This window comes from Camponotus vicinus, unplaced genomic scaffold (genome assembly GCF_025532165.1).
Source record: "Camponotus vicinus isolate PSW18456_S1 unplaced genomic scaffold, iyCamVici1.0 SCAF_5, whole genome shotgun sequence".
NCBI classification, from domain to species: domain Eukaryota; kingdom Metazoa; phylum Arthropoda; class Insecta; order Hymenoptera; family Formicidae; genus Camponotus; species Camponotus vicinus.
In genome coordinates this window covers 4,541,730-4,566,771 of record NW_028141977.1, presented here as the reverse complement: position 1 = coordinate 4,566,771, position 25,042 = coordinate 4,541,730, and the positions used below count along the sequence as shown (strand labels likewise).

Genomic DNA, 25,042 nt, shown 5'->3' with positions numbered 1-25,042 from the left:
GCGGCACAGGTCCCACGAGTCACGACTTATCAGTCAAAAAGTGCGGACTATTATAGCCGCACCTCCTCTAGCTTTTGCGAGGAGCTCCAGAGCTCCATAAATTAACCACAGACAGTTAATTTTTTTTTTGATGGCGAATTCCGTCATATATTAGAAACTGATCTATATCCAATGTAAAAATATTTGGGTATGTATAATTAGCCAATCTTGGTTAAAAATGAAAATAAATATATTCGTCCAATATTACAATTCAATATTGGCTCAAAATGAAATCGCGTCTTGCGCTTTGCAATATTGGACCAACATTGGAAATATTGGATATATATTGTTAGCCAATATTGCTCCAATAAAGTGTGCTACTAGGGTACGGTGAAAGATTGCTGCAATGTGTATGCAATCTTTGTGTGCTGTATGGGAATACTCAGTAAACAAAATGTTAACAGGTTGGCAGCAGATTGGCAGCAAATTCGATCAGATTTCCATATCAGAACCGTAGCCATCTGTGTCCGCATTAAGCTTTTGTTTTGGCGACAAAGTCTGTAAAACATAACCTGTCAACAGACTGTCGGCAGAATCGTAGCCATCTGTGTCTGCATTAAGCTTTTGTTTTGGCGACAGAGTCTGTAAAACATAACCTGTCAACAGACTGTCGGCAGAGTCTGTAAAACCTAACCTGACAACATATTGTCAGCAGAATCTGTAAAACATGATCTGACAACAGATTGTCGGCAGAACCCGAGCAGAATCTGTGCACGCAATCTGATGGCAAATTTACAGCAGAAACCGAGCAGGATCTGCGCGATGCAATTTGATGTTAGATTGCCGAGCAGAATCTGCGCATGCAACCTGATGGCAAATTGACAGCAGAAACTGCACAAGATTTGCGCTTACTTTTATTAATATTATATAAATGCAACAAAATTGATTATTACAAGTGCTAAATAAGAATATTATCGGCAAGTTAATTACAATTTTCTTCTAAAATGACATATATGTCATATGTTATATCGTAAAATATGTCAATGTAATATATGTTATATCGTAGTTATATCTCATATAGCGAAGGACTAATTTAATTTAATTAAATTAATAATAAAGTAAATGATAAAAGTAAATGTAAATGATAAAAGTAAATGTAACTTGTAAAACTGGAGATGTAATTTATTTAGAATTAAATTCTTGCTTTATGCCTCAAATAGGCAGTACATGAATAATTTTCCATTTATCATATTGATTCCAATCAGTGTAATATTCTGAATCGCATCTGCTTGTATCAGATATCAGAAATTAAAGTGGTAGAAATTAAAATGATAATTACTATATTTTTAGTCTTTTCTTCATATTCGCGACTTTATACAGGGTGTCCTAGACCATCCGTACACCCCTTTTCTTTCAAAAACTAAGCATTTTAGAGAAAAACGTTTTCGACAAAAATTGTATGGTTTTGAGGGGAACATAAAATGGTGTCATTGGTTTGACCTTGGATGGCATCGTTAAGGTGAGGTCAAGGACACCTTTAATTTCTTAAATGGAACCACCTATTTTTTATTGCATATTCTTATAGCTTGTGTCGAGAGCTTTCCAAAACACTATAATAAAGTATTTTTTCATCAAGTACTTTTCGAGTTATAAGGCTTGAAATAATTTCTTCATTTTACATAAACCATAAAATATCTAGTAAAATATTCATTTTTCGATTATCTTACCTTAATACTTTTATGTACAAAATAATGAGAGGAATCGATTGGTGTAAAGAAAACACATAATTGTTTCGAAAAAAAAAATGTAATTGTTAATTGCAAATTACATTTTTTTTTCGAAACAATTTTGTTTTCTTTACACCAATTGATTCCTCTCATTATTTTGTACATAAAAGTATTAAGGTAAGATAATCGAAAAATGAATATTTTACTAGATATTTTATGGTTTATGTAAAATTAAGAAATTATTTCAAGCCTTATAACTCGAAAAGTACTTCATGAAAAAATACTTTATTATAGTGTTTTGGAAAGCTCTCGACATAAGCTATAAGAATATGCAATAAAAAATAGGTGGTTTCATTTAAGAAATTAAAGGTGTCCTTGACTTCACCTTAACGATGCCATCCAAGGTCAAACCAATGACACCATCTTATGTTCCCCTCAAAACCATACAATTTTTGTCGAAAACGTTTTTCTCTAAAATGCTTAGTTTTTGAAAGAAAAGGGGTGTACGGGTGGTCTAGGACACCCTGTATATATTTCTGACAGAAATTAGATTACGAGAAAGTACAGCTCACGTAGCGGTAAGTGAAGGAACTATCGAATCATGCAAACTCTGTTCCGTTTCTGCCGTCAATCTGCTATCAGAGATTGTGTGCGCAGATCCTGCTCGATTTTTGTTATCAATTTGCTATCAAATTGCGCCTCACAAATCCTGTTAAATTTCTGCTATCAATTTGCCGTCAGTTATATCTGCAGGCTCTACCCGATTTCTGCCGACAATTTGATATCAAATTTTATTGCGCATATCCTGTTCGGTTTTTGTTATCAATCTGCTGTCAAAATTGCGCCGCACAGATCCTGCTCGGTTTCTGCCATCAATGTGCCGTCAGTTACATCAGCAGGCTCTACCCGATTTCTGCCGACAATTTAATATCAAATTTCATTGCGCAGATCCTGCTCGGTTTTTGTTACCAATCTAGTGTCAAAATTGCGCCGCACAGATCTTGCTCGGTTTCTGTCATCAATGTGCCGTCAATTATATCAACAAGTTCTGCTCGGTTTCTATTGACGATCTGTTGTCCAGTTATGTGAACAGATTTTGTTGTATGCTGCTGACATGCTGGCAACATGATCGAATATATCAATTCCTCTATGCAAACTGTAATCTTTCTGCCTTTAAAATTTGTAATGGGTGTTTGATGAAAATCTGTTCTAACAGATTTGGCTATCTGCATGGGTAAATACGAGAAAGATAGCGCATCGCACGTCGCGTAGCGGTAAACGAACGAACTAACACATCCTTGTGTGCTCGTGCGAAACTTCGACATCCAAGATTGTAGACGTCCAAATATTGGCCGTTAACGGATGTCTGGAATCGGATGTACGATAAACGTTCATTTCATGTCCATGGACGTGCAGATGTAAAATGGACATAAAATGAACGTCTATAGAATGTTCTGTGCTATCTGGGTACCTTCCCCAAAAAACAATTATGGGTGGAAATATCATCAAACAAAGGAATTTGTTTGTTGCAATGCTTGCAAATGTACATTGCTGCAAAAGTATAAAAATATGATTAATAATTCTTATGTATGTACAGAATATATATGGTATTTTAGCATTCAAATGTTCCAAATAACTTACTTCGAAGTAAGTTAGGCAAATTTGAGTGCTAAAATGCTATATATTTTGTACACGATCGTATATACTTTTCACAAAACTGTGAAAGAAAAAATATTGTTTTACGAACTGAAAATAAAATGTTAACTGTTATAAAATGTTAACTAAAATATAAACTAAAAATAAACTGTCAAAAAATGTTAGCTGAAATGTAAACTGAAAAAAACACTTAAAATGAAATAATCACCGTTTTTCACAAAAAAACAACAAAGCGAATCGGCTCGTCGGTGACATTCACAGACTTCTATTCATAATAGAAGTCTGTGGTGACATTGGATAACTTATGGTATACCACATGTATCAAATGAAACAGCCCTACAATATCATTTGAAGATTGGCAGCCATGAACCAGATTCTGTGTTCGACTATGAGTACGTTTACACGGCAACGTTAATCTGGTTTAGTAACAATCGTAGTTATAACTCCCTAAAAGTGATGTTCGTTTAAACGCAAGGATTTATTTTATCACTATTCCTCTTTACTTTAACTTATTGGCAGTTTTTGTATACTAGTACTCGTCACTCGTTGATACTTGATTATTCAGGTTGGCGAATACGATTGTTATAACTCTCGTAGCGTTTACACGATTCGTATTAAGTTAGCCGGAAATTTTTCAGCCAACCAAAAATCTCCTTATGGAATCGTTTGTATTTCGTATGAAGATGTTTGAAGTGTGATTAAAAACGTTTGTGAGTAATTAGAATAATTATAAAAAATTAATCATTTTTACAGTATGTAGTTAGCCAACATGACTAAATATTAAAAATTCTCCTTATGAATCGTTTGTATTTCGTATGAAGAGTTTTGAAGTATAATTAAAAAGGTTTGTGAGTCATTCGTTTAATTTTAATTAAATTTTTTTATATTGTGAAGTTAGCCGGAAGCTATATAAAATGGACGCCGTCCTGTGGTTGGTCGATTTGCTTATGGTAAATACTAAAATTTTCTCATGTGTACTGACTTTAAGTGTAAGCAAAACGAGCAAATTTATCTCTTTTGTAACTTTTAATCCATGACTAATTTATTATTAATTCCGCATAATCGCATAATATATCATGGATCGTGGTGCGTAGATAATTGAAATATGTTTTTCTACCAATAAATAAGTAAATCTTTTATAATTGTTTTATAATGTAGTCATCATTCAGAAAATGATCACAATTTGTGATTATGTATTTAATTGTTATTTTATATTCGCTTTCAAATAATAAACTATATAATAATAAAATTTATATAAAAAGATGGTAATATATGTAATCCAATTAATTATAATTGACAAAATAATTTCTTGTGAAAAAATAAAAGTAAAAAATATAGAAGAATTTTTTTTATAGCTTGTATAAAAAATCAGTTTTATGCTAAGTATATTATAATTTTCTGGACTGTAGTAATATTTAATATATAATTTTTGCTATATAAATATATATTTCTGATATAAAATCTATTTCTACAGATAGTAAGATCGGCTGAGTTATGTCACAGAATATCGGAAGGCTTACATCAAAATACGAGAGAGAGGAGATGGCATATATATCAATATGAATCCATTGCTGATGTTGTAAGAGCAAAAATAGATATCTCTGTAGATTTTATTATTTTTGCATCCGAAAACTTGAAAGTTGCCCATGCCTTATCGGAAGTAAGTCTTCTTTTGTATTTTCAAATATATATAAGCCCACATTTTTAGCATATTCTTTTATGTTATCATTTTTTTTGTTAATTATTATTGATTATTATTGATTACTTTGTTGATTATAATTGTCAATTTTTCAGATAGAAGCTAATATAGCCATAATAGATGAATACTACATAATATCTGGTGCAACTTGTTGTAGTAAATTGTAATGGAATCCGTAATGTTATGGGATTGATTCATAAATCAAAAGCACTTTGTCACAAATACAATATTCGTTTTCTCTCTGCCAATGTTTTCGTCAGAATTTTTATGTATATTATCGATCAAAACTTTTCATCACAATCATTTCACTCAAGCATTACCTGGACATGAAAAACAGAAATGTAATATTTTATTGTAGTATTGTATTAATATTACATATGTATATATATATATATATATATATATATATATATATATATATATATACAGGGTGAGCCATTTTAATTAACGCACGCAATTATTTCGGAAACAAAGCATTTTAGAGAAAAATGTTTCAGACAAAAGTTTTATGGTTTCGAGGGGGCCATAAGATGGTATCATTGGTTTGACCTTGAAGAGTTATTTGAAGGTCACATAAAGGTCACCTTCAATTTCTTAAATGGAACCTACTATTTGTCATTGCATATTCTTGTAGCTTATCTCGAGAACTTTCCAAAACACTATAATTAAGTACCTTTTCGTTAAGTACTTTTTGAGTTATGAGGCTTGAAATAATTTCTTAATTTTACATAAACCATAAAATATCTAGTAAAATATTCATTTTTCGATTATCTTATCTTAATACTTTTATGTACAAAATAATGAGAGGAATCAATTGGTGTAAAGAAAACACATAGTTGTTTTTAAGAAAAAATATGGAATTGTTAATTGCAAATTATATATTTTTTCTTCAAAACAACTATGTGTTTTCTTTACACCAGTTGATTGCTCTCATTATTTTGTACGTAAAAGTATTAAGGTAAGATAATCGAAAAATGAATATTTTACAAGATATTTTACGATTTATGTAAAATTAAGAAATTACTTCAAGCCTCATAACTCAAAAAGTACTTAACGAAAAGGTACTTAATTATAGTGTTTTGGAAAGTTCTCGAGATAAGCTACAAGAATATGCAATGACAAATAGTAGGTTCCATTTAAGAAATTGAAGGTGACCTTCATGTGACCTTCAAATAACTTCTTCAAATAACTCTCCTTCAAATAACTCCAAGGTCAAACCAATGATACCATCTTATGGCCCCCTTGAAACCATAAAACTTTTGTCTGAAACATTTTTCTCTAAAATGCTTTGTTTCCGAAATAATTGCGTGCGTTAATTAAAATGGCTCACCCTGTATATATATATATATATATATATATATATATATATATATATATACATATGTAATATTAATACAATACTACAATAAAATATTACATTTCTGTTTTTCATGTCCAGGTAATGCTTGAGTGAAATGATTGTGATGAAAAGTTTTGATCGATAATATACATAAAAATTCTGACGAAAACATTGGCAGAGAGAAAACGAATATTGTATTTGTGACAAAGTGCTTTTGATTTATGAATCAATCCCATAACATTACGGATTCCATTACAATTTACTACAACAAGTTGCACCAGATATTATGTAGTATTCATCTATTATGGCTATATTAGCTTCTATCTGAAAAATTGACAATTATAATCAACAAAGTAATCAATAATAATCAATAATAATTAACAAAAAAAATGATAACATAAAAGAATATGCTAAAAATGTGCGCTTATATATATTTGAAAATACAAAAGAAGACTTACTTCCGATAAGGCATGGGCAACTTTCAAGTTTTCGGATGCAAAAATAATAAAATCTACAGAGATATCTATTTTTGCTCTTACAACATCAGCAATGGATTCATATTGATATATATGCCATCTCCTCTCTCTCGTATTTTGATGTAAGCCTTCCGATATTCTGTGACATAACTCAGCCGATCTTACTATCTGTAGAAATAGATTTTATATCAGAAATATATATTTATATAGCAAAAATTATATATTAAATATTACTACAGTCCAGAAAATTATAATATACTTAGCATAAAACTGATTTTTTATACAAGCTATAAAAAAAATTCTTCTATATTTTTTACTTTTATTTTTTCACAAGAAATTATTTTGTCGATTATAATTAATTGGATTACATATATTACCATCTTTTTATATAAATTTTATTATTATATAGTTTATTATATGAAAGCGAATATAAAATAACAATTAAATACATAATCACAAATTGTGATCATTTTCTGAATGATGACTACATTATAAAACAATTATAAAAGATTTACTTATTTATTGATAGAAAAACATATTTCAATTATCTACGCACCACGATCCATGATATATTATGCGATTATGCGGAATTAATAATAAATTAGTCATGGATTAAAAGTTACAAAAGAGATAAATTTGCTCGTTTTGCTTACACTTAAAGTCAGTACACATGAGAAAATTTTAGTATTTACCATAAGCAAATCGACCAACCACAGGACGGCGTCCATTTTATATAGCTTCCGGCTAACTTCACAATATAAAAAAATTTAATTAAAATTAAACGAATGACTCACAAACCTTTTTAATTATACTTCAAAACTCTTCATACGAAATACAAACGATTCATAAGGAGAATTTTTAATATTTAGTCATGTTGGCTAACTACATACTGTAAAAATGATTAATTTTTTATAATTATTCTAATTACTCACAAACGTTTTTAATCACACTTCAAACATCTTCATACGAAATACAAACGATTCCATAAGGAGATTTTTGGTTGGCTGAAAAATTTCCGGCTAACTTAATACGAATGTTTACACGTCTTCTTAAAGCCGGATTTGTAACTCTACTCCTTTTCCTCAGCAGGAGTAGCGTTACTACAACTGGTGTAATAACATCAGCGTAAAGCATGGTTTACACGGCATCTAACACTGTGGCGTCCCTCCATCTGGACAAAATACAGATGAATGGGTTTACGAACGCACTAGCGCCATCACATACCTCGCCCCGATCCACCAAAGACATAGAGGCACTCACTCTAGTGTGTCTCGTCGTCCGAAGCGGACGCAAGTTACCAAAGACTGAAACCGTAGTTGTAAATTCCTTTGTTGTAAAATATATTTTTATAAAGACAAACTGAATGTATCAATCCACCCGGCATCGAACGACAGTTAATAGGAGGTCTTTAATAACCTGACTCCCTATAGTGGTAACCACCGACGTGAGATATATTTTTTTTTCCCGCCTCGCACCACGTGGCGAACGAAGACACGTGGCGATATTTAGGCAAGAGGTATGCCGATTGAACATTCGCCAACAAGACTAGTCAAAGGAAGCAACACCGAGCACACGACGTCCGTCGAGGAAAAATCATTCGACAACCCTTATCCGAAAGCTATGAATAACGACGGAGAGGGATCAACAAGCGCAAACATCGACGCAGTCCAGGCAGTGCGCTTACTACCATTTTGGAAAGACAATCCGGCATTATGGTTCGCACAAGCCGAAGCAGCTTTTGCAATACACCGAATAACAAGTGACGAATCAAAATTTCGCTACATAGTACTCAATGCTGATCAACCGTTCTTCCCTTCGTGGCGGATTTGATAACTAACCCACCTGAGCAAGACAAATATCAAACCTTGAAAGATCGCATATGCTCGATTCTGGGAGAGACAAGTGCAATGAAGATCAGAAGACTTTTAGGCTCACATGAACTAGGAGACGAGAAACCCTCCATCTTCCTACAACGTCTACGGAATTTGGCAGCAGGTCAGGTAACGGATGAAATTCTAAAATCTATATTTATGGAACAACTCCCAGAAAGTGTGCGTACCATCCTGGCAATTAGCGAAGTTCAAGATTTAGCAAAGCTAGCGGCCCAGGCAGATAAGGTGGTAGAAATGGCCAGACCAGCAGCGACAGCAATCCAGACTATCACCGAAAAACAGACAGACGCAGACAACCAGATCCTGCAGGAGATTGCGGAACTGAGGAAACAAGTCAAGAAACTCTCCGTAAGAGATAAATATAGGCGACGCAGTAGATCGCGAGGACATTCCAGCGGCCGAGAACGAGCAGACAACCGCGAACGTTCACATCACCGTCAAGACTGCGAAGGTAACGCCGAGTACTGCTATTATCACAACAGATTCGGCGACAAAGCGTTTAGATGCGCACAACCTTGCACATTTAATAAGCCGAAGGCGGTGGAAAACTAAACCCGCCGTCGCGAGTACAGGCGGTCGTCGACGGGGTGGTTAGAAATAATAAACGCCTGGCAATAACCGACAAGAAGAATGGCATTACGTACCTTATAGATACGGGAGCAGACATCTCAGTAATCCCGAAGAGGATGATGAGAGGAAAGCTCACACCCGTAGATTTTCAACTGTTCGCAGCAAACAACACAATCATAAATACTTACGGCAGCAGCTCACGAGTAGTGGATTTAGGACTACGACGCTCATTTAGATGGCAGTTCATCATAGCTGATGTCCGACAGCCGATCATAGGCGCAGACTTCCTGGCGCACCACGGGATTCTACCGGATCTAAAGAACAGAAGACTGGTCGACGAACAGACTCTACTGAGTACCAAGGCAAGGATAACCACAGGGAAACAGCCCACCGTTGCCACAATAGACAAAGGATGCAAAGTCAAGGAACTCTTACGCAGGTACATCGAAATCACACGTCCTACAGCGCTCAAGAAGACCGTACACGATGTGAGACATCACATTGTGACCAAGGGACCACCATTGGCAGAAAGACCACGCAGACTGCCCCCAGAAAAGTACGCAGCCGCGAAACGAGAGTTCGAGACGATGTTGGCACAAGGAATATGTCGCCCCTCTTCATCACAATGGGCAAGTCCGTTACACCTAGTACGTAAAAGCAACGGAGAATGGAGACCGTGCGGAGATTTTCGTAAATTGAACAGTGTAACGATCATGGATAAGTATCCTCTACCTCACATACAGGACTTTACATACCACTTGGCTGGATGCACCGTTTTCTCCAAAATAGATCTTGTGAAAGCATACTTTCAGATTCCAGTAGCGGAAGAAGATTGCCATAAAACTGCAATAACTACACCATTCGGATTGTATGAATTTTACAGAATGCCATTTGGAAAGTTTGCGAAACGCAACGCAAACTTTCCAAAGATTTATTGACGCTCTTAGTTCTAAGAGGACTCGACTTTTGTCACGGCTATATCGACGATCTGTTGGTAGCATCAAGAGACGAAGAGGAACACCGAAGACATCTCGAGCAAATATTTCAACGTTTAAAGGAGCACGGACTATCTATCAACGTGACAAAAAGCGAATTTGCGGAAAAAGAGGTCGAATATCTTGGATACACAGTCAACAAAGAAGGAATACGTCCGACGAACGATAGAGTAAAAGCCATCGTTGATTTCAAGAAGCCGAACAATATAAAAGAGCTTAGGAGATATCTTGGGATCATCAACTTCTATCACAGATTCATCAAAAATGCAGCAGCCATTCTAGCTCCATTAAACGGATACCTGACAGGAGCGAAGAAACGTGACAAGCGGCCAATAGAGTGGACTACACAAGCAGAGGAAGCCTTTCATGAAAGTAAAAGACGTTTAGCAGAGACTACCCTACTGGTTCATCCACGAGGAAACGCCAAACTACTCCTCAGAACAGACGCTTCCAACGTAGCCATGGGAGCGGTATTGGAGCAGTATCAAGAGGGAGAATACAAGCCATTAGGATTCTTCTCTAAGAAGTTATCTGAGGCACAACAAAACTATAGCACATACGACAGAGAACTCCTAGCAATTTATTCCGCATTAAAATTCTTTCAACACATGGCAGAAGGACGAAACGTAGTTGTGTTAACGGATCATAAACCACTACAATACGCGTTCTCACAAGCTTCTAATAAAGCCTCTGAACGGCAAAGGAGACAATTAGACTTTATAAGTCAGATTACTACTAATATTGTCCATATTGCAGGGCATGAAAACCAGGTAGCGGATGCATTGTCACGAGTAGAAGCAGTCAACCTACCAGTTATCGTCACAACAGACGAACTTTACGAGGAACAGCAGAAAGACGAGGAACTCAGAGCTCTACTGGAGACTGAGACATCACTCTTACTAAGGCCACTACGGTTAGACGGAGGAGACAAAACCATATACTGCAGTGTCGACAAGGAAATTCGAATATACGTACCGAGAGTATTACGGAAGCAAATTTTCGACAACATACATAATCTGTCACACCCAAGTGGAAGGACAACAAAGAAAACAATCGCACAAAGATTCGTTTGGCCAGGTATGCAGAAAGATATTGCTAACTGGGCCAAGACATGCTTACCGTGTCAGAGAGCGAAAGTCCACAGACACAATCACAGAATTCTAGAGCGAATTCCAGTCCCGGACGATAGGTTCCAACACGTACACCTAGACATCGTAGGACCGCTACCCAACTCTAAAGGAATGAGGTACTGTTTAACCATGATCGACAGGACAACAAGATGGCCGGAAGCTACACCAATAGCGGACACATCAGCGGACACTGTAACAGACGCATTTTTTAATACATGGATCGCACGATTCGGAGCACCATACATGATTACAACCGACAGAGGAGCGCAGTTCGAGTCAGCAATATTTGAAGCGATGGTCAAGCTAATAGGAAGTCGGAGAATCCGAACGACAGCGTATCACCCGCAGGCAAATGGGATGATCGAGCGATGGCACCGATCGCTCAAGGCAGCAATCATGTGTCACGGCACCACGGATTGGACTAATGTACTTCCTATGGTACTTTTAGGATTGCGAAACAGTTACAAGGACGACATTAAGACATCCGCAGCAGAGATGGTCTACGGAAAAACACTACAGGTACCCGGTGAATATTTCGCAGCCGAGGAGCCCACAGGATGCCCGGACATGTTCCTGCAGAAACTACGCGAGCGAATGCGGCGAGTAGGACCGAAGCCCACAGCGCATCACATCAAACAAAAGGCCTTTGTTCACAAGGAGTTGGAGGACTGTACACATGTCTTCGTCAGGGTCGATCGAGCGACCAGATCCCTAGAACAACCATATGAAGGACCTTTTCCCATAATCAAAAGACTGACTGATTTTTTGTACAGGATCAACTACAAGGACCGACCGACTGAGATCAACATTGACAGATTGAAGCCGACGTTCATTGAAAGAGCTAGGGAGAACCAACAACTATCTGAGGATAATTCCCTTCCAGAACCTTCGCCAGCTGAGACAGAGAAAGGACATCTTGCACGAAAAATTAGATTCGCGACTCCATGAACGGAGTCACTAAGGGGGGAGTGATTGTGGCGTCCCTCCATCTGGACAAAATACAGATGAATGGGTTTACGAACGCACTAGCGCCATCACATACCTCGCCCCGATCCACCAAAGACATAGAGGCACTCACTCTAGTGTGTCTCGTCGTCCGAAGCGGACGCAAGTTACCAAAGACTGAAACCATAGTTGTAAATTCCTTTGTTGTAAAATATATTTTTATAAAGACAAACTGAATGTATCAATCCACCCGGCATCGAACGACAGTTAATAGGAGGTCTTTAATAACCTAACTCCCTATAACACCAGTAGTTGCAACAACGGTTGTTACCAAACCTGATTTAACGTTGCCGTGTAAACGTACTCATAGTCTTAAAATTATAAGGCAGCCATTCTGCTCAGGCCCGCAGCTATTCTGCTCAGGCCCTAACTCAATCATTGATTAAAGGGTTGCCAACATGACAAAATAATTCAGTGTGACCAATTGTATTTTTGACGATATACTGTATTTCTACAATTATATTGGCTTCTCTCTGTATATTGTTAGAAATACAATTGGTCACACTGAATTATTTTGTCATGTTGGCAACCTTTTAATCAACGATTGAATTAAACGGAGTTTGGTCGAAGCGGCCCTTAAAGCATTATTCTGTCTTTGTTGCACATCGAATATCAAACGAAGATAGAGCGACGCTTTCAGCGCTGAAAGCGTAAAAAGGAACGCAGCCTATGCTCTACAGTTGTGTTCGACCGTGCTGTTCATTATTGGAAAGCACCGCGTGTGACACTGTGTCGATGTGTGTCGTCTAAATGCCTTGATGGAAAGCTCCCTGTATGTAGAGTTTGAGTGTGTTCCCTAGTCATTGTTGCCAATCTTTAAAAGTGAGAACTTTTTCGATCAGTCCTAAATTAATAATTTGTGTCGATCTAGATGTAATAACCGCGACGAAGTCAAAAAGCTGAAGAAGAAAAAGATTTTAAACATGTTTTAATGTAAGCATTGAATATGTTTACACGGCAACGTTAAATCAGGTTTAGTAACAACCACTGTTGCAACTACTAGTGTTAGCAGAGAGAAGCCTGAGAGCGGCCATCCGGCCGTTTTCCTTACGATAGCTTTTCGGTCTCGTACAGCAGCGCCTCTACATCCATTTTACAGCCGCTTGGAACTACAAGGCCACGTCCACTTTCGATAGCACGATAAAACACCGTGTTTGGTGTGTGTCCGTGCTACGTCCATAATTGTGGATGACGATTATGTCCCATATATAAATGTATCATAAGTTAATGTTTTAATTACATTTAAAGTAAACTTCGATAAAACGATTTCGGAAAGGAAGATAATTATTCTAAGATAAAATAATTTATATCGTAATACGAAAGAAGATAAAATAATTTATATCGTAATACGATATAAATTATTTTATCTTAGAATAATTATCTTCCTTTCCGAAATCGTTTTATCGAAGTTTACTTTAAATGTAATTAAAACATTAACTTATGATACATTTATATATGGGACATAATCGTCATCCACAATTATGGACGTAGCACGGACACACACCAAATACGGTGTTTTATCGTGCTATCGAAAGTGGACGTGGCCTTGTAGTTCCAAGCGGCTGTAAAATGGATGTAGAGGCGCTGCTGTACGAGACCGAAAAGCTATCGTAAGGAAAACGGCCGGATGGCCGCTCTCAGGCTTCTCTCTGGTGTTAAGCCTACGGCACACGGTACAATTTTTCGTACTGGATTTGATAAGATTTAGTAAAATGTTAGAAATGCTGCATTCTGATTGGTGCATTTTTAGTATTTTACTAAATCTTATCAAATCCAGTACGAAAAATCGTACCGTGTGCCGTCGGCTTTAGATGCCGTGTAAACCGTGCTTTACGCCGATGTTATTATACCAGTTGTAGTAACATCGGCGTAAAGCACGGTTTACACGGCATCTAACACCAGTAGTTGCAACAGCGATTGTTACTAAACCTGATTTAATGTTGCCGTGTAAACGTACTCATTGCTGTGCGAAAGTATTAACTTTCGACGAAGTATCGATTCATCAATGTTTTATTGGAAAGAATGTTTATTGAATTGTTTTTGAATGTTTATTTTATCATCGTTGTCCATCTATAAAACAAGAATATTCTATTATAATCTGGAAAATTGATAAATTATAAAATAGAGTATATTCGGCTGTATCCAGAATTGTATTCGTAGGAATGTATCAAACAAATTATCTCATTTGCAAAAAAATGATCATTAACATTTGAATGTATATTTGAATAATATTTTTTAAAACTATCCGCGTAAATTGTTATTGTAATACTTTAATAGTAATAACCTTTTATATCAGCATTAATTTTTGTTTTTATCATTACCTTATTTTATTGCTTTCACACTTTAAAATTATCCTAGTGAAAAATTCTAGTGAAAATATTAATGTAGTCCGCAATGGTCGAGTTTTGCGTTCCAACAAATACTGAGTACGTTTACACGGCAATGTTAAATCAGGTTTAGTAACAACCGCTGTTGCAACTACTGGTGTTAGATGCCGTGTAAGGGCCTGAGCACAAAGATGTCGTAACTGTTTCCGACAAAGTCGTATACGTAAGTCGGAGACGTTAGTCAACGTACAAGGATTTTATGTAAACATAGGTATCGCATAACATGCAAGGGCCTGAGCACAAAGATGTCGTAACTGTTTCCGACAAAGTCGTATGCATAAGTCGGAGACGTTAGTCAACGCACAAGGATTTTACGTAAACGTAGGTATCACATAACATGCAATACAAGATACGGCCTACGTTTACGTAAAATCCTTATGCGTTGACTAACGTCTCCGACTTACGCATACGACTTTGTCGGAAACAGTTATAACATCTTTGTGCTCAGGCCCTAACTTGCGTAAGCGTAACTTGCGTATTCTAGTAATTTTTAATTGAAGTTACGTCATTTTGAAAGTCGGCTTTCACATGGAGCGTATTGTGCGGAATGCGTAACAAATACAACCAATTATAGATTAGATTTTCCGCTGTACACTCTAATGGAAATGCTAAGAAGATTTGCGATTGGTCTTCGTAACCTACGCGTCTCGAAAAGTACGCATCATGGGGAACCGATGCTCTGCATACAAGTATGTGTGAAGCGGAATGTGTGCAATATTTATAAAGTTAAAAAGATTGAAGTATATATTTATTTCAATCTTTTTAACTTCAAAACAGTACATGTGTTCTTGAGGCCACGTTAAGGACAATCGGTGATACCAGTAGGCTCACTATTCAAAAAATATTAATTAAATCTATTATTAATTTTGTATTAATCATAATTATGTTATAATAATTTAGTTAAAATTAAAATTTAAAGTTAAAATTTGAATATTAGTATTTACATATTTAGAAAGTGCTTCAGAGGTTTTAACCCACAGAAAAGTATATAATAATGGATCCTAACTTAATACCCAAACAGCACAAGATATCCTCAGGATGATCCTGAATATATCCTAAATATTCTCGGGATATACGCGGGATTTATTCAGGATATGATAGAGATGGGCAGATGGTTCGCGAACCGTTCAATTGAATCGGTTCACATCAAAGAGCGCTCGGAAACGGGTCTATAAAAAAGGAACGGCGGTTCTTCGATTCAGTAGTGCACTCTACTGGAATTTTCAGTAATTCGATTCTAGAGTCCACAGAGAGAGCTTCTGACATAGTGTCCCTAGAATCTAGAGACACTACATGTGTCGAGAGACAGAGCCGTAACTAGGGCGGTGCCGCCGGTGCCCCCGCACCGGGCGCAAGCTTTAGGGGGGCGCAGTCAAGGTGATAAAATAAAAAATTTGAAAAAAAAAAGAATAAACTAAAAATCTAAAAAGAATTTCTAAAATAAGATATTTAAGTAAATACTTCGAAAGTGATATATGACATATCATATGAAATGACATGTCAACATTATTTTCAAATTCAAAATTTGATTTTTAAAATCAAATATCCATATGGAGTTGTCCATTACGCCCTTTTATGAAACTTATGAAGAGAGGCATGAATTGAGGCATTAGTTCCGCGAATGCCACTACGCGGCTGAACAATCGAGGCGCAACTCGCGCGCGAAAATCTTCTTGATCCTTTATAAGGCGCATCGCTAGGAACGCTGAGTGATCTCGATTTCTCGGTGAAATATATAGATTCTCCGAATTACCATCGGTATTGTAATAAGTGATCGCCAGTATTATTTTGGCTTTATATGTCTTTTCGTATATTACCTTCTTATACTTGACTTTTTTGTAGTTTTTATATTATAGCGCTATTGAGGCATTAGTTCCATGAACGCCACTACGCGGCTGAACGATCGAGGCGCAACTCGCACACGAAAAGCATCTTGATCCTTTATAAGGCGTATCGCTAGGAACGCTGAGTGATCTCGACTTCTCGGTGAAATATATAGATTCTCCGAATTACTATCGGTGTTGTAATAAGTGATCGCCGGTATTATTTCTGCTTTATATGTCTTTTCGTATATTATCTTCTTATGCTTGATTTTTTGTAGTTTTTATATTATTCTTATTTTAATATTTTTATGTTATTCTATTAAGTTATCCTTGAAATTATATAAAGATATTGAGTATAATTCGTGCCGAACAATTTGCAATATTGAATTTTATTTTGCTTTCAAATTACTATTTTATTTGATATTTGCTATAAATTAGATTATATAATTATTCTACAATGCCTCCTAAACGTCCATCTGGAGCTGAATTCCGGAAGAGAAAGCGAGATAGAGAAAATGAGGATAAAAAAATGTCAAAAGTTTTGATTAGTTGGACAAAAGATACGAATATATCCGAAAATTGTCCAAACAGTTCTCAGATGGATGATATAAAAACTGATGATATAGTACATGAAGTTTGTCAAGAACCGGAAGCTACTGCATCACATCATAATCAAATAAATGAGATTGCATCTTTAAATACAACTGATTCTGCTTTAAACAATTTTATTTTGCAAGATGAAAGTTTTCAAAAAGCTGTACAACCAAATAATACGACCGTTTTTCTTGATAGAAATGATCCAGAGTCGTGGTTCCCGCTGCATGATTTCATTCGCAGTTTTCTTATAGAACAAGGTCCTGACCAAGGAAAAGAATCAAACTTTCTCTTTCAGAAATTACTAATAGAAAGTTTAGTAAAGAATGGTTTAGAAAAAAACTAACTAATGGTCAATTTATAGAACGTACATGGTTAATTTACAGCCAAAAAAAACAAGCAATATTTTGTTTTCCCTGTATTCTTTTCCATTCATCACAGCCATCAAATCCTCAAATGTCATCATCATCACACTCATCACTTATTAACCCAGCGCGAGGTTTTAACGACTGGCGACATTTAAATCTAGAATTCCTGATCATGAGAACTCAGCTTTTCACCGTGAAAATTATATTAAAAAAACGATGGAACAAAATTTACGATCTAAATCTGCAATTGATGCCTCCCTTCAAATGGCGATAAATCAAGAAAAGGAAAAATGGCGACATACGCTAAAAGTTCACATTGATATAATTATGTTTTGTGCAGAGAATAATTTGGCTTTAAGGGGATCCAATGAAAAAATAGGTAAACCAGGTTCAGGAATATTTTTAAGTGCTGTTAATATGATAGCAAAATATAATCCAGAGTTGAGGGCGCATATTGACAATCATAAAAAAGGTAGTCCATTTTATTTCTCTCCATTAATTCAAAATGAATTAATTGAAATAATGGGGACTGCAGTTAAAACAGAAATTATTAAAGAAGTAAAAATTGCTAAATATTTTTCTATTTTATTTGATTGTACCCCGGATGTATCACATCAAGAACAAATGTCCCAAATCTTAAGATATGTGAACGTTTGTAACGGAAAGGTTAGCATAGAAGAACGTTTTATAGATTTTATTCACTCTCACGAAAAAACAGGTGACGGATTAGCCAATGAAATTTTACAAAAATTGAAATCAGATGGATTAGATATTGCAAATGTTCGAGGACAAGGCTATGACAATGGAGCTAATATGAGTGGAAAATATAACGGCGTTCAAGCTAAAATTCAACAAATGAACACACATGCTCGATTTGTACCATGCGCAGCACATAGTTTGAATCTAGCTGGTGTAAATGCTGCTAATGTTACATCAGATATGGTAATGTTTTTTGGCATTGTTCAAAAATTATTTACATTTTTTTCTGGATCGAAAATACGTTGGGAAGTTTTAATGAAAAATATCAATATATCTCTGAAATGTCACGCTGATACTAGATGGTCGTCCAAAGCAAAAGCAGTGAATGCTCTATATACTCAACTTCCACAAGTTGTTACTGCTTTAAATGTTTTGATTTCTGGTTCTTTTAATGCAGAAACAATTGCAACAGCTAAACTTCTTCTAATAAGTATTGATTTTAAATTTGTGTGTACATTGCACGTATGGGCACGTATTTTGACAGCTATTGATAGAATAAATCGAAGTTTGCAATTAAAAAATATCACTAGACAGCGGTGCAAAAATGATACACGGATTAACCAAACAGATACAAAATTTCAGAGACGAAAATTTCGAAAATGTTTTTGCATGAAGCGCAAAAAATGAAGCGCAAAAAATTAGTGAAAAAATAGGGATAGAATGTGATTTTGTAGATAAAAAAAGACGAGCAAAAAAGCAAGATATATCTGATAATATGACACCTAAAGAAAATTTTAAGATTAAAATTTTCGAAGTAATGGATACTTTAATAACTCATTTTCAATGGAGATTTAAAACACTTAATGATGTTGCTGCAGATTTTAGTTTTTTGTCTATTTTGAGTTTAAAGAACATTATCATTGAAAATTTAAAAAAACAAGCAGCAGATTTAGCTCTTAATTACGAGAATGACATAAATAAAGTAGAATTTTTAAGTGAATTAGAAACTTTAAAATTTCAAGCAGATACACTTTTTGCCGATTTTGAATCTACAAGTTCTCTAGATCTACTTCAGGCACTTCATCAATTTTCGTTAGTTGAGACTTGTCCAAATATCGAAATTGCTTTAAGAATATTTTTAACGTTACCGGTTACTGTAGCTTCATGCGAGCGGAGTTTTAGTAAGTTAAAACTTATTAAAACATATTTGAGGTCCTCTATGGGACAACACAGATTGACAAATTTGGGCATTTTGTCCATTGAGAACTGTATTGCAAAACAAATAAACTATGAAAATATTATTGACGAGTTTGCATCCCGTAAAGCTCGTAAAGTTTCTTTATAAATAATTGATATTTTTTTTTAAATATTTAATGTTTCTTTTTCCTTAATGTTTTATTATTTGTTGCACTAATAAATAATTTTTATTTAGTTTATTATATAAAGACATTTATAATATTCTTGTAAGGGTTATATATATAGATATTTAGTCAGTGATTATGAATATCCATAATCCATTCATAATTCATGTTCTGATGTTTACAGTTTAATAAATTTATTAATTTTTGTTTATTTAATAATTATAAATGTCTGATAAAAAAAATGAATAAAAAAAATTAATAAAAAAGAAATAAAATTAAAAAATTAAAAAAAATTTAAATGATTAATTAACTATTATTTCTTGTTCTTTCTTATTTAATATTTTAATGCTTAATTGTATGTTGCACAAAATAATCTTCATAATTTAATTAGTTATCCATGTAATCCATGATTATCCATGCCCGGTAAAACATAATAAACTTTTGTCTTCTTCTTTTTTTATTTACAATTGAATTCCAAAAATTCAATGATTATAATGATGTGATGCAAAAGATGCAAAAATTACGAATATAATAATAATAAATAAAATAAACATACCTAATCGAAGAAAAAATATTTAGAAAAGAAAAAAAATGGAATGGAAAAATGCATTAATGTAAAAGTTTTTTTTTTGTTGCGCTAGAAGGGCGTACAATGGTCCGCTTGCACTGGGCGCAATGCAGGCTAGTTACGGCACTGTCGAGAGATGACACGATAGCCAATCAAATTGCCGCATTTTCATACATAACTTTCGCGCGTCAAAATTGATCTCGATCCAACTTTTTATTGGCTATCGCGTCGACCTACCCTGAACTGAGAGGATTCCCTCTCATTTCTTATATCGTTCTCTTAAATCAGTTCAGAACTATTCAGAACAGTTTTTGCTCTCTTTTCTGGAATTTTATTTTGATTTTAACTCGACAACTCACTAGTTTCACCCACTAAACAACGATTCTTCAACTTTCGTTTGTTTTTTTACATCTAAATCAAGTAAGTAAGTATATATAAATAATATGAGTATGCACTGGCAATTTTAGGTTAGAATTATAATTTGCACTATTATATCTATGTATATTTTTCTAATATTTAGTATAAATTTTAAAATGTAATAGCTTTATGATAATATTAATCAATGATGTTTTATTTTCTAATAAATTTTTTTAGATTAAAATGTCTTTACCCCGAGGCACTAGCAATATTTGGTATCATTTTGCTAAAACAGATGGAAAAGGACAATGTAATTATTGTCAAATGACGATATCGATGCTTGGAGGATCATCTACTGGAAATCTCAAGAGGCATTTGAAAAGTAAACATCCCACTGTACCATTCTTGCGGGAAGATTCATGTGATTCAGCAGGTCGTCGTTCGCGATCTCCCTCGGTTTCAACTGAATCTAGCGAAAATTCCGAAGTACGAACTATTATTTCCCAGCCAGATTCATCTAATCCTAGACCTCGTAGCGCTAGATCATGCTCTATTGCCCCTATTCCAATTCCTGGATCTTCACAATCAAGATTTGAATTTTCATCTCCGATTAGCCTTGTTACTTCTTCACTCCCAAATTTAGTTCAGCCACAGTATTCAATGAGTAGATTTGTTGATATTATTAAACCTATACCGTTAAGTAAAAGCAAATCTATTGACACTCAATTATTAATAATGGTATGCAAGGAGTTTCATCCATTTTCAATAGTAGAAGATGAAGAATTTAAGAAGTTTATTAAACTTTTGTGCCCTAGTTATAGTTTACCTAGTCGTAAAACATTGTCCAATTCTTTATTGCCTTCCATATATAGTGAGATTTTTAATAAACTAACTAGCCAATTAGTCGACTCACAAGCCGTTTGTTTAACGTGCGACGGTTGGACAAATATTAATAATATCAGTTTTTATGCTCTTACTGCTCATTATTTGGATTCAAATACACATCTTAAATCATATTTATTAGAATGTTCAGAATTTAGCGATAGGCATACTGGTTTGAATATTTCTCAATGGATTGACAGTCTTAAAAAAATTCAATATAGATTTTAAAATTTGTGCAGTGGTGACAGACAACGCAGCTAATATAAAATCTGCTGTTATTATTTTAAAATTAAGACATATTTCTTATTTTGCTCATTCATTGAATCTCGTTGTACAAAATGCTATTGACAAAAACATTAAAGATTTAGTCGAAAAGACCAAAAGCATTGTACAATATTTCAAACAAAGTAGCTTCGCTTTGGCAAAACTGCATGAGATGCAAAATAACTTAAATAAAGATCATTTAAAATTGAAACAGGATGTATCTACTCGGTGGAACTCCACTTTTGATATGTTTGATCGTTTTTTTTTAAATAAGGAACCTATTATTTCTGCTTTGGCATTGTTAGGATATAAGAATACTTTGCAACCAGAGGACTGGGACCTAATGGAGCACTGTATAAATATATTACGGATATTTAACGAAATTACGATAGAAGTGTCGTCAGAAAAAAATGTTTCTCTATCAAAGACTTCTGTTCTCTCTAGAGTAATGATCAGAAAAGTGAAAACATATTTAGAGAATAATACGTTACCGTCAATGATAAAAAATTTAGGTGAGAGGTTAATAGAAGGTTTGGCAAACCGATGTGGGGGGAGAGAAGGAAATGATTTAATTGCCCAATCGATATTCTTAGATCCCAGATTTAAAAAACAGGGCTTCGGAGATGAAAACAAGTTTCAGGCAACATATCAGAATCTAATAGCGAAAATTAGAGCTTGCACTAGCCAGGAATCTCCACAGTCTTTGTCCCAACATTTCCAACCAGTCCAATCTTTTTTGACGACATCTTCGACAACTTCAGTTTGAGAAGAATTTGATACCACAATAAACCACCTACAAGGAATGCACAACTCCTCTACTGCAGCAATTATAGAGTTAGACAAATATTTGGCCGAACTCCACGTTACCAGGACAAATGATCCTCTAATTTGGTGGGAAGCAAGAAAAAATCTATACCCAAATTTATATAAAATGATGCTCAAAAGGCTCTGCATCCCTGCAACTTCGGTCCCATGTGAAAGAATATTTTCTAAAGCGGGACAAATTTGTAATGAAAAAAGGAGCCGATTAACAACAACAAAAAATAAATCAAATTTTAATTGTGCAACATAATGTTAAATTATTATAATTTTTATTATAATAAATTAACATTATTATAATTAATATATTATTAATAATAAAAATTATAATAAATTAACATTATGTATAAATTAACATTATGAATAAATCAATAAATTTAAAAAAATAAAGAATAATTATTTATTCATAAGGAACCGATGAATCGTATAAAAAAATCAATTCACTTAAGAGAGCGAACCGACTCTGAAACACTCACTGAAGTGAACCGTTTTGCCCATCTCTAGGATATGGTATAAAGCCAAACAGCTCAGGATATTTTTTGGATCTCTTAAGGGAGTCCTGCGGAACTGTAAGAGATATTTTAAGGATATCCTTTTGTATTCCTCATAGCATCCCAAATTAGTTCAGAAAATATGTGATTGATACTATATATATGCTATTTGAAGGATTAATTTAGATTATATCCAGTATATGTTTTCAGGATTATTTAAGAAGAAATTTTAAAAATTATATATGCGTTGCATATACTCATACAGTACGAATGGCTATTTGCCGACTGATAGTCGACATTTTTTAGTTAACTTGAAGTCGTCTTTTTAAGTCGATGTTTATTATTGTGGCCTGCTTTTTTGTGTGTGAGTGTATATTCACCAAGTAGCTACCAAAGATATCCAATGGATAAATAGAAATATTCATATACTTCCACGAGCTTCACGCCTCGCCGCTAGGTGGCGAAAAGGAAAACGCTTAACCCGAAAGTGGAATTCATCTAAGACACTAATATAAGGCCGCGACACAAGTCCCACGAATCACAGCTTATCGGTCAAAGAGCGCTATTAGTCGTATCTCTTCTAGCTTTTGCAAGGAGCTCCAGAGCTCCATGTAATTAACCGCAGACGGTTAATTTTTTTTTAATTCCATTTTATATGTATCTATATACAGAACATTAAATCGATCAATTTTTTGAAAAGTAAGATTAAAATGAAAATTTAGTAGTTAATGGACATGACATTAAATTGACTGAAAATTGACTAAAAATTGATTAAAATTGACTTATAATCGCCATAAAGTTGACTTCTGAGTCGACTTATTAGCTGACTGACAGTCGACTATAGTCGAGTCATTTGTTGGCTGTTAGTCGACTTTAAGTTGACATTTAATCTGACTTTAAAGTCGACTTTAGACTTTTTCTGCCGACTGACAATCAACTGACAGTCGACTTGGTGCTGTTTGGGTACAAACATATATTCGGCATATAAACTGCCAAATTAAGCAACGCGATATGGGAAAAAATATGGATATAACCTAAATTAATCCTGAAAATAGCATATAAAGTACCTCAACGATATTCTGGACCAATTTAGGATGTATTGTAGACGTTTCAAGAGTTATAAGATTTCCTATGGACATCCTGTAAATATTTTTAGGACTTTGAAATAGAATCTCCTGAGGATTGTTGTGCCGGGTGCGGCACGAGATGTGGGAGGTTGCCGAAAAAAAGAACCAACCAAGGCCTCAAGACCTTTTACGTTTCAATCTCTTTTTTTTTTATTATTATAATTTTAATTCTTTCGCAAATACATACACTTATTCTATTCTGATTGGTTTCTTTTAAGCCTTCTCTCCTTAATATCGTCTTCCCTTAAATCGCCTCGTTCTTAGATTTCGAATGTTAACAAACTTATTCAGCGTTTGATGCACAGAATAGCGGTTAGCCCCAGATTCGCACTCTTTATTAATTGATTTTTCATTAACGACTGTCCGCCGCGGACCCGCGGTGGACGGTTTTTAACACCTCATTTTTAGGGGTATTTTGGAGGGGATCGCCTAGCGACATGACCATATATGGTCATGGAAGATTTTCGTGGCGGTCAAGTCCAAGTGCAAACGAAGGAGGTTCAAAGTCGAATTCCTTCGTTGGCATTTTCACGTTTCCGGCGAACTCGCGCGTGGTTCGCTGAGGTAGCGGTTTTACGCGGTTCGCGAACATTCTATCGCATTTTAATTGTATAAAATTTTTAATGGTAAAGTAAAATAAAGTTAGTCTTTCGGACTATAACATCCCTCCCCCGTTGGAAAAGAAAAACGGAGGTTCTAAACGGAGTTTTTCTATACATATATCTATCCCTGTTTTAAATACAATATATTTCCCGTTTACAATGTTTATTATAATCGTTTCTTATCTCTAAGTTAAAATTTATTTATTCTAGAATCGTGTGCTCTTGCTTCTTT

At 34.8% G+C, this 25,042-nt stretch overlaps 1 protein-coding gene and 2 long non-coding RNA genes across 5 annotated transcripts; 2 read left to right on the top strand and 1 right to left on the bottom strand.

Moving 5' to 3' along the window:
- Positions 1–4,354: 4,354 nt before the first annotated feature.
- LOC145971768 (uncharacterized) lies at positions 4,355–5,309 on the top strand. Of its 2 annotated transcripts, none has more exons than XR_014438973.1 (3): positions 4,355–4,448; positions 4,837–5,022; positions 5,157–5,309. It is a non-coding gene; the product is annotated as an uncharacterized LOC145971768 (long non-coding RNA). The 2 variants fall into 2 exon arrangements; XR_014438974.1 differs by lacking the exon at positions 4,355–4,448 and adding an exon at positions 4,473–4,489.
- A 1,262-nt stretch (positions 5,310–6,571) lies between these two features.
- On the bottom strand, positions 6,572–7,517 carry LOC145971718 (uncharacterized). Of its 2 annotated transcripts, none has more exons than XR_014438936.1 (3): positions 7,433–7,517; positions 6,859–7,044; positions 6,572–6,724 (listed from the first exon to the last, which is right to left on the bottom strand). It is a non-coding gene; the product is annotated as an uncharacterized LOC145971718 (long non-coding RNA). The 2 variants fall into 2 exon arrangements; XR_014438937.1 differs by lacking the exon at positions 7,433–7,517 and adding an exon at positions 7,194–7,226.
- Positions 7,518–8,783: 1,266 nt separating this feature from the next.
- LOC145971884 (uncharacterized) lies at positions 8,784–9,320 on the top strand. The gene has a single exon (XM_083099980.1). It carries the CDS (start codon positions 8,784–8,786, stop codon positions 9,318–9,320), a length of 537 nt encoding a protein of 178 aa, XP_082956106.1.
- Positions 9,321–25,042: the final 15,722 nt, after the last annotated feature.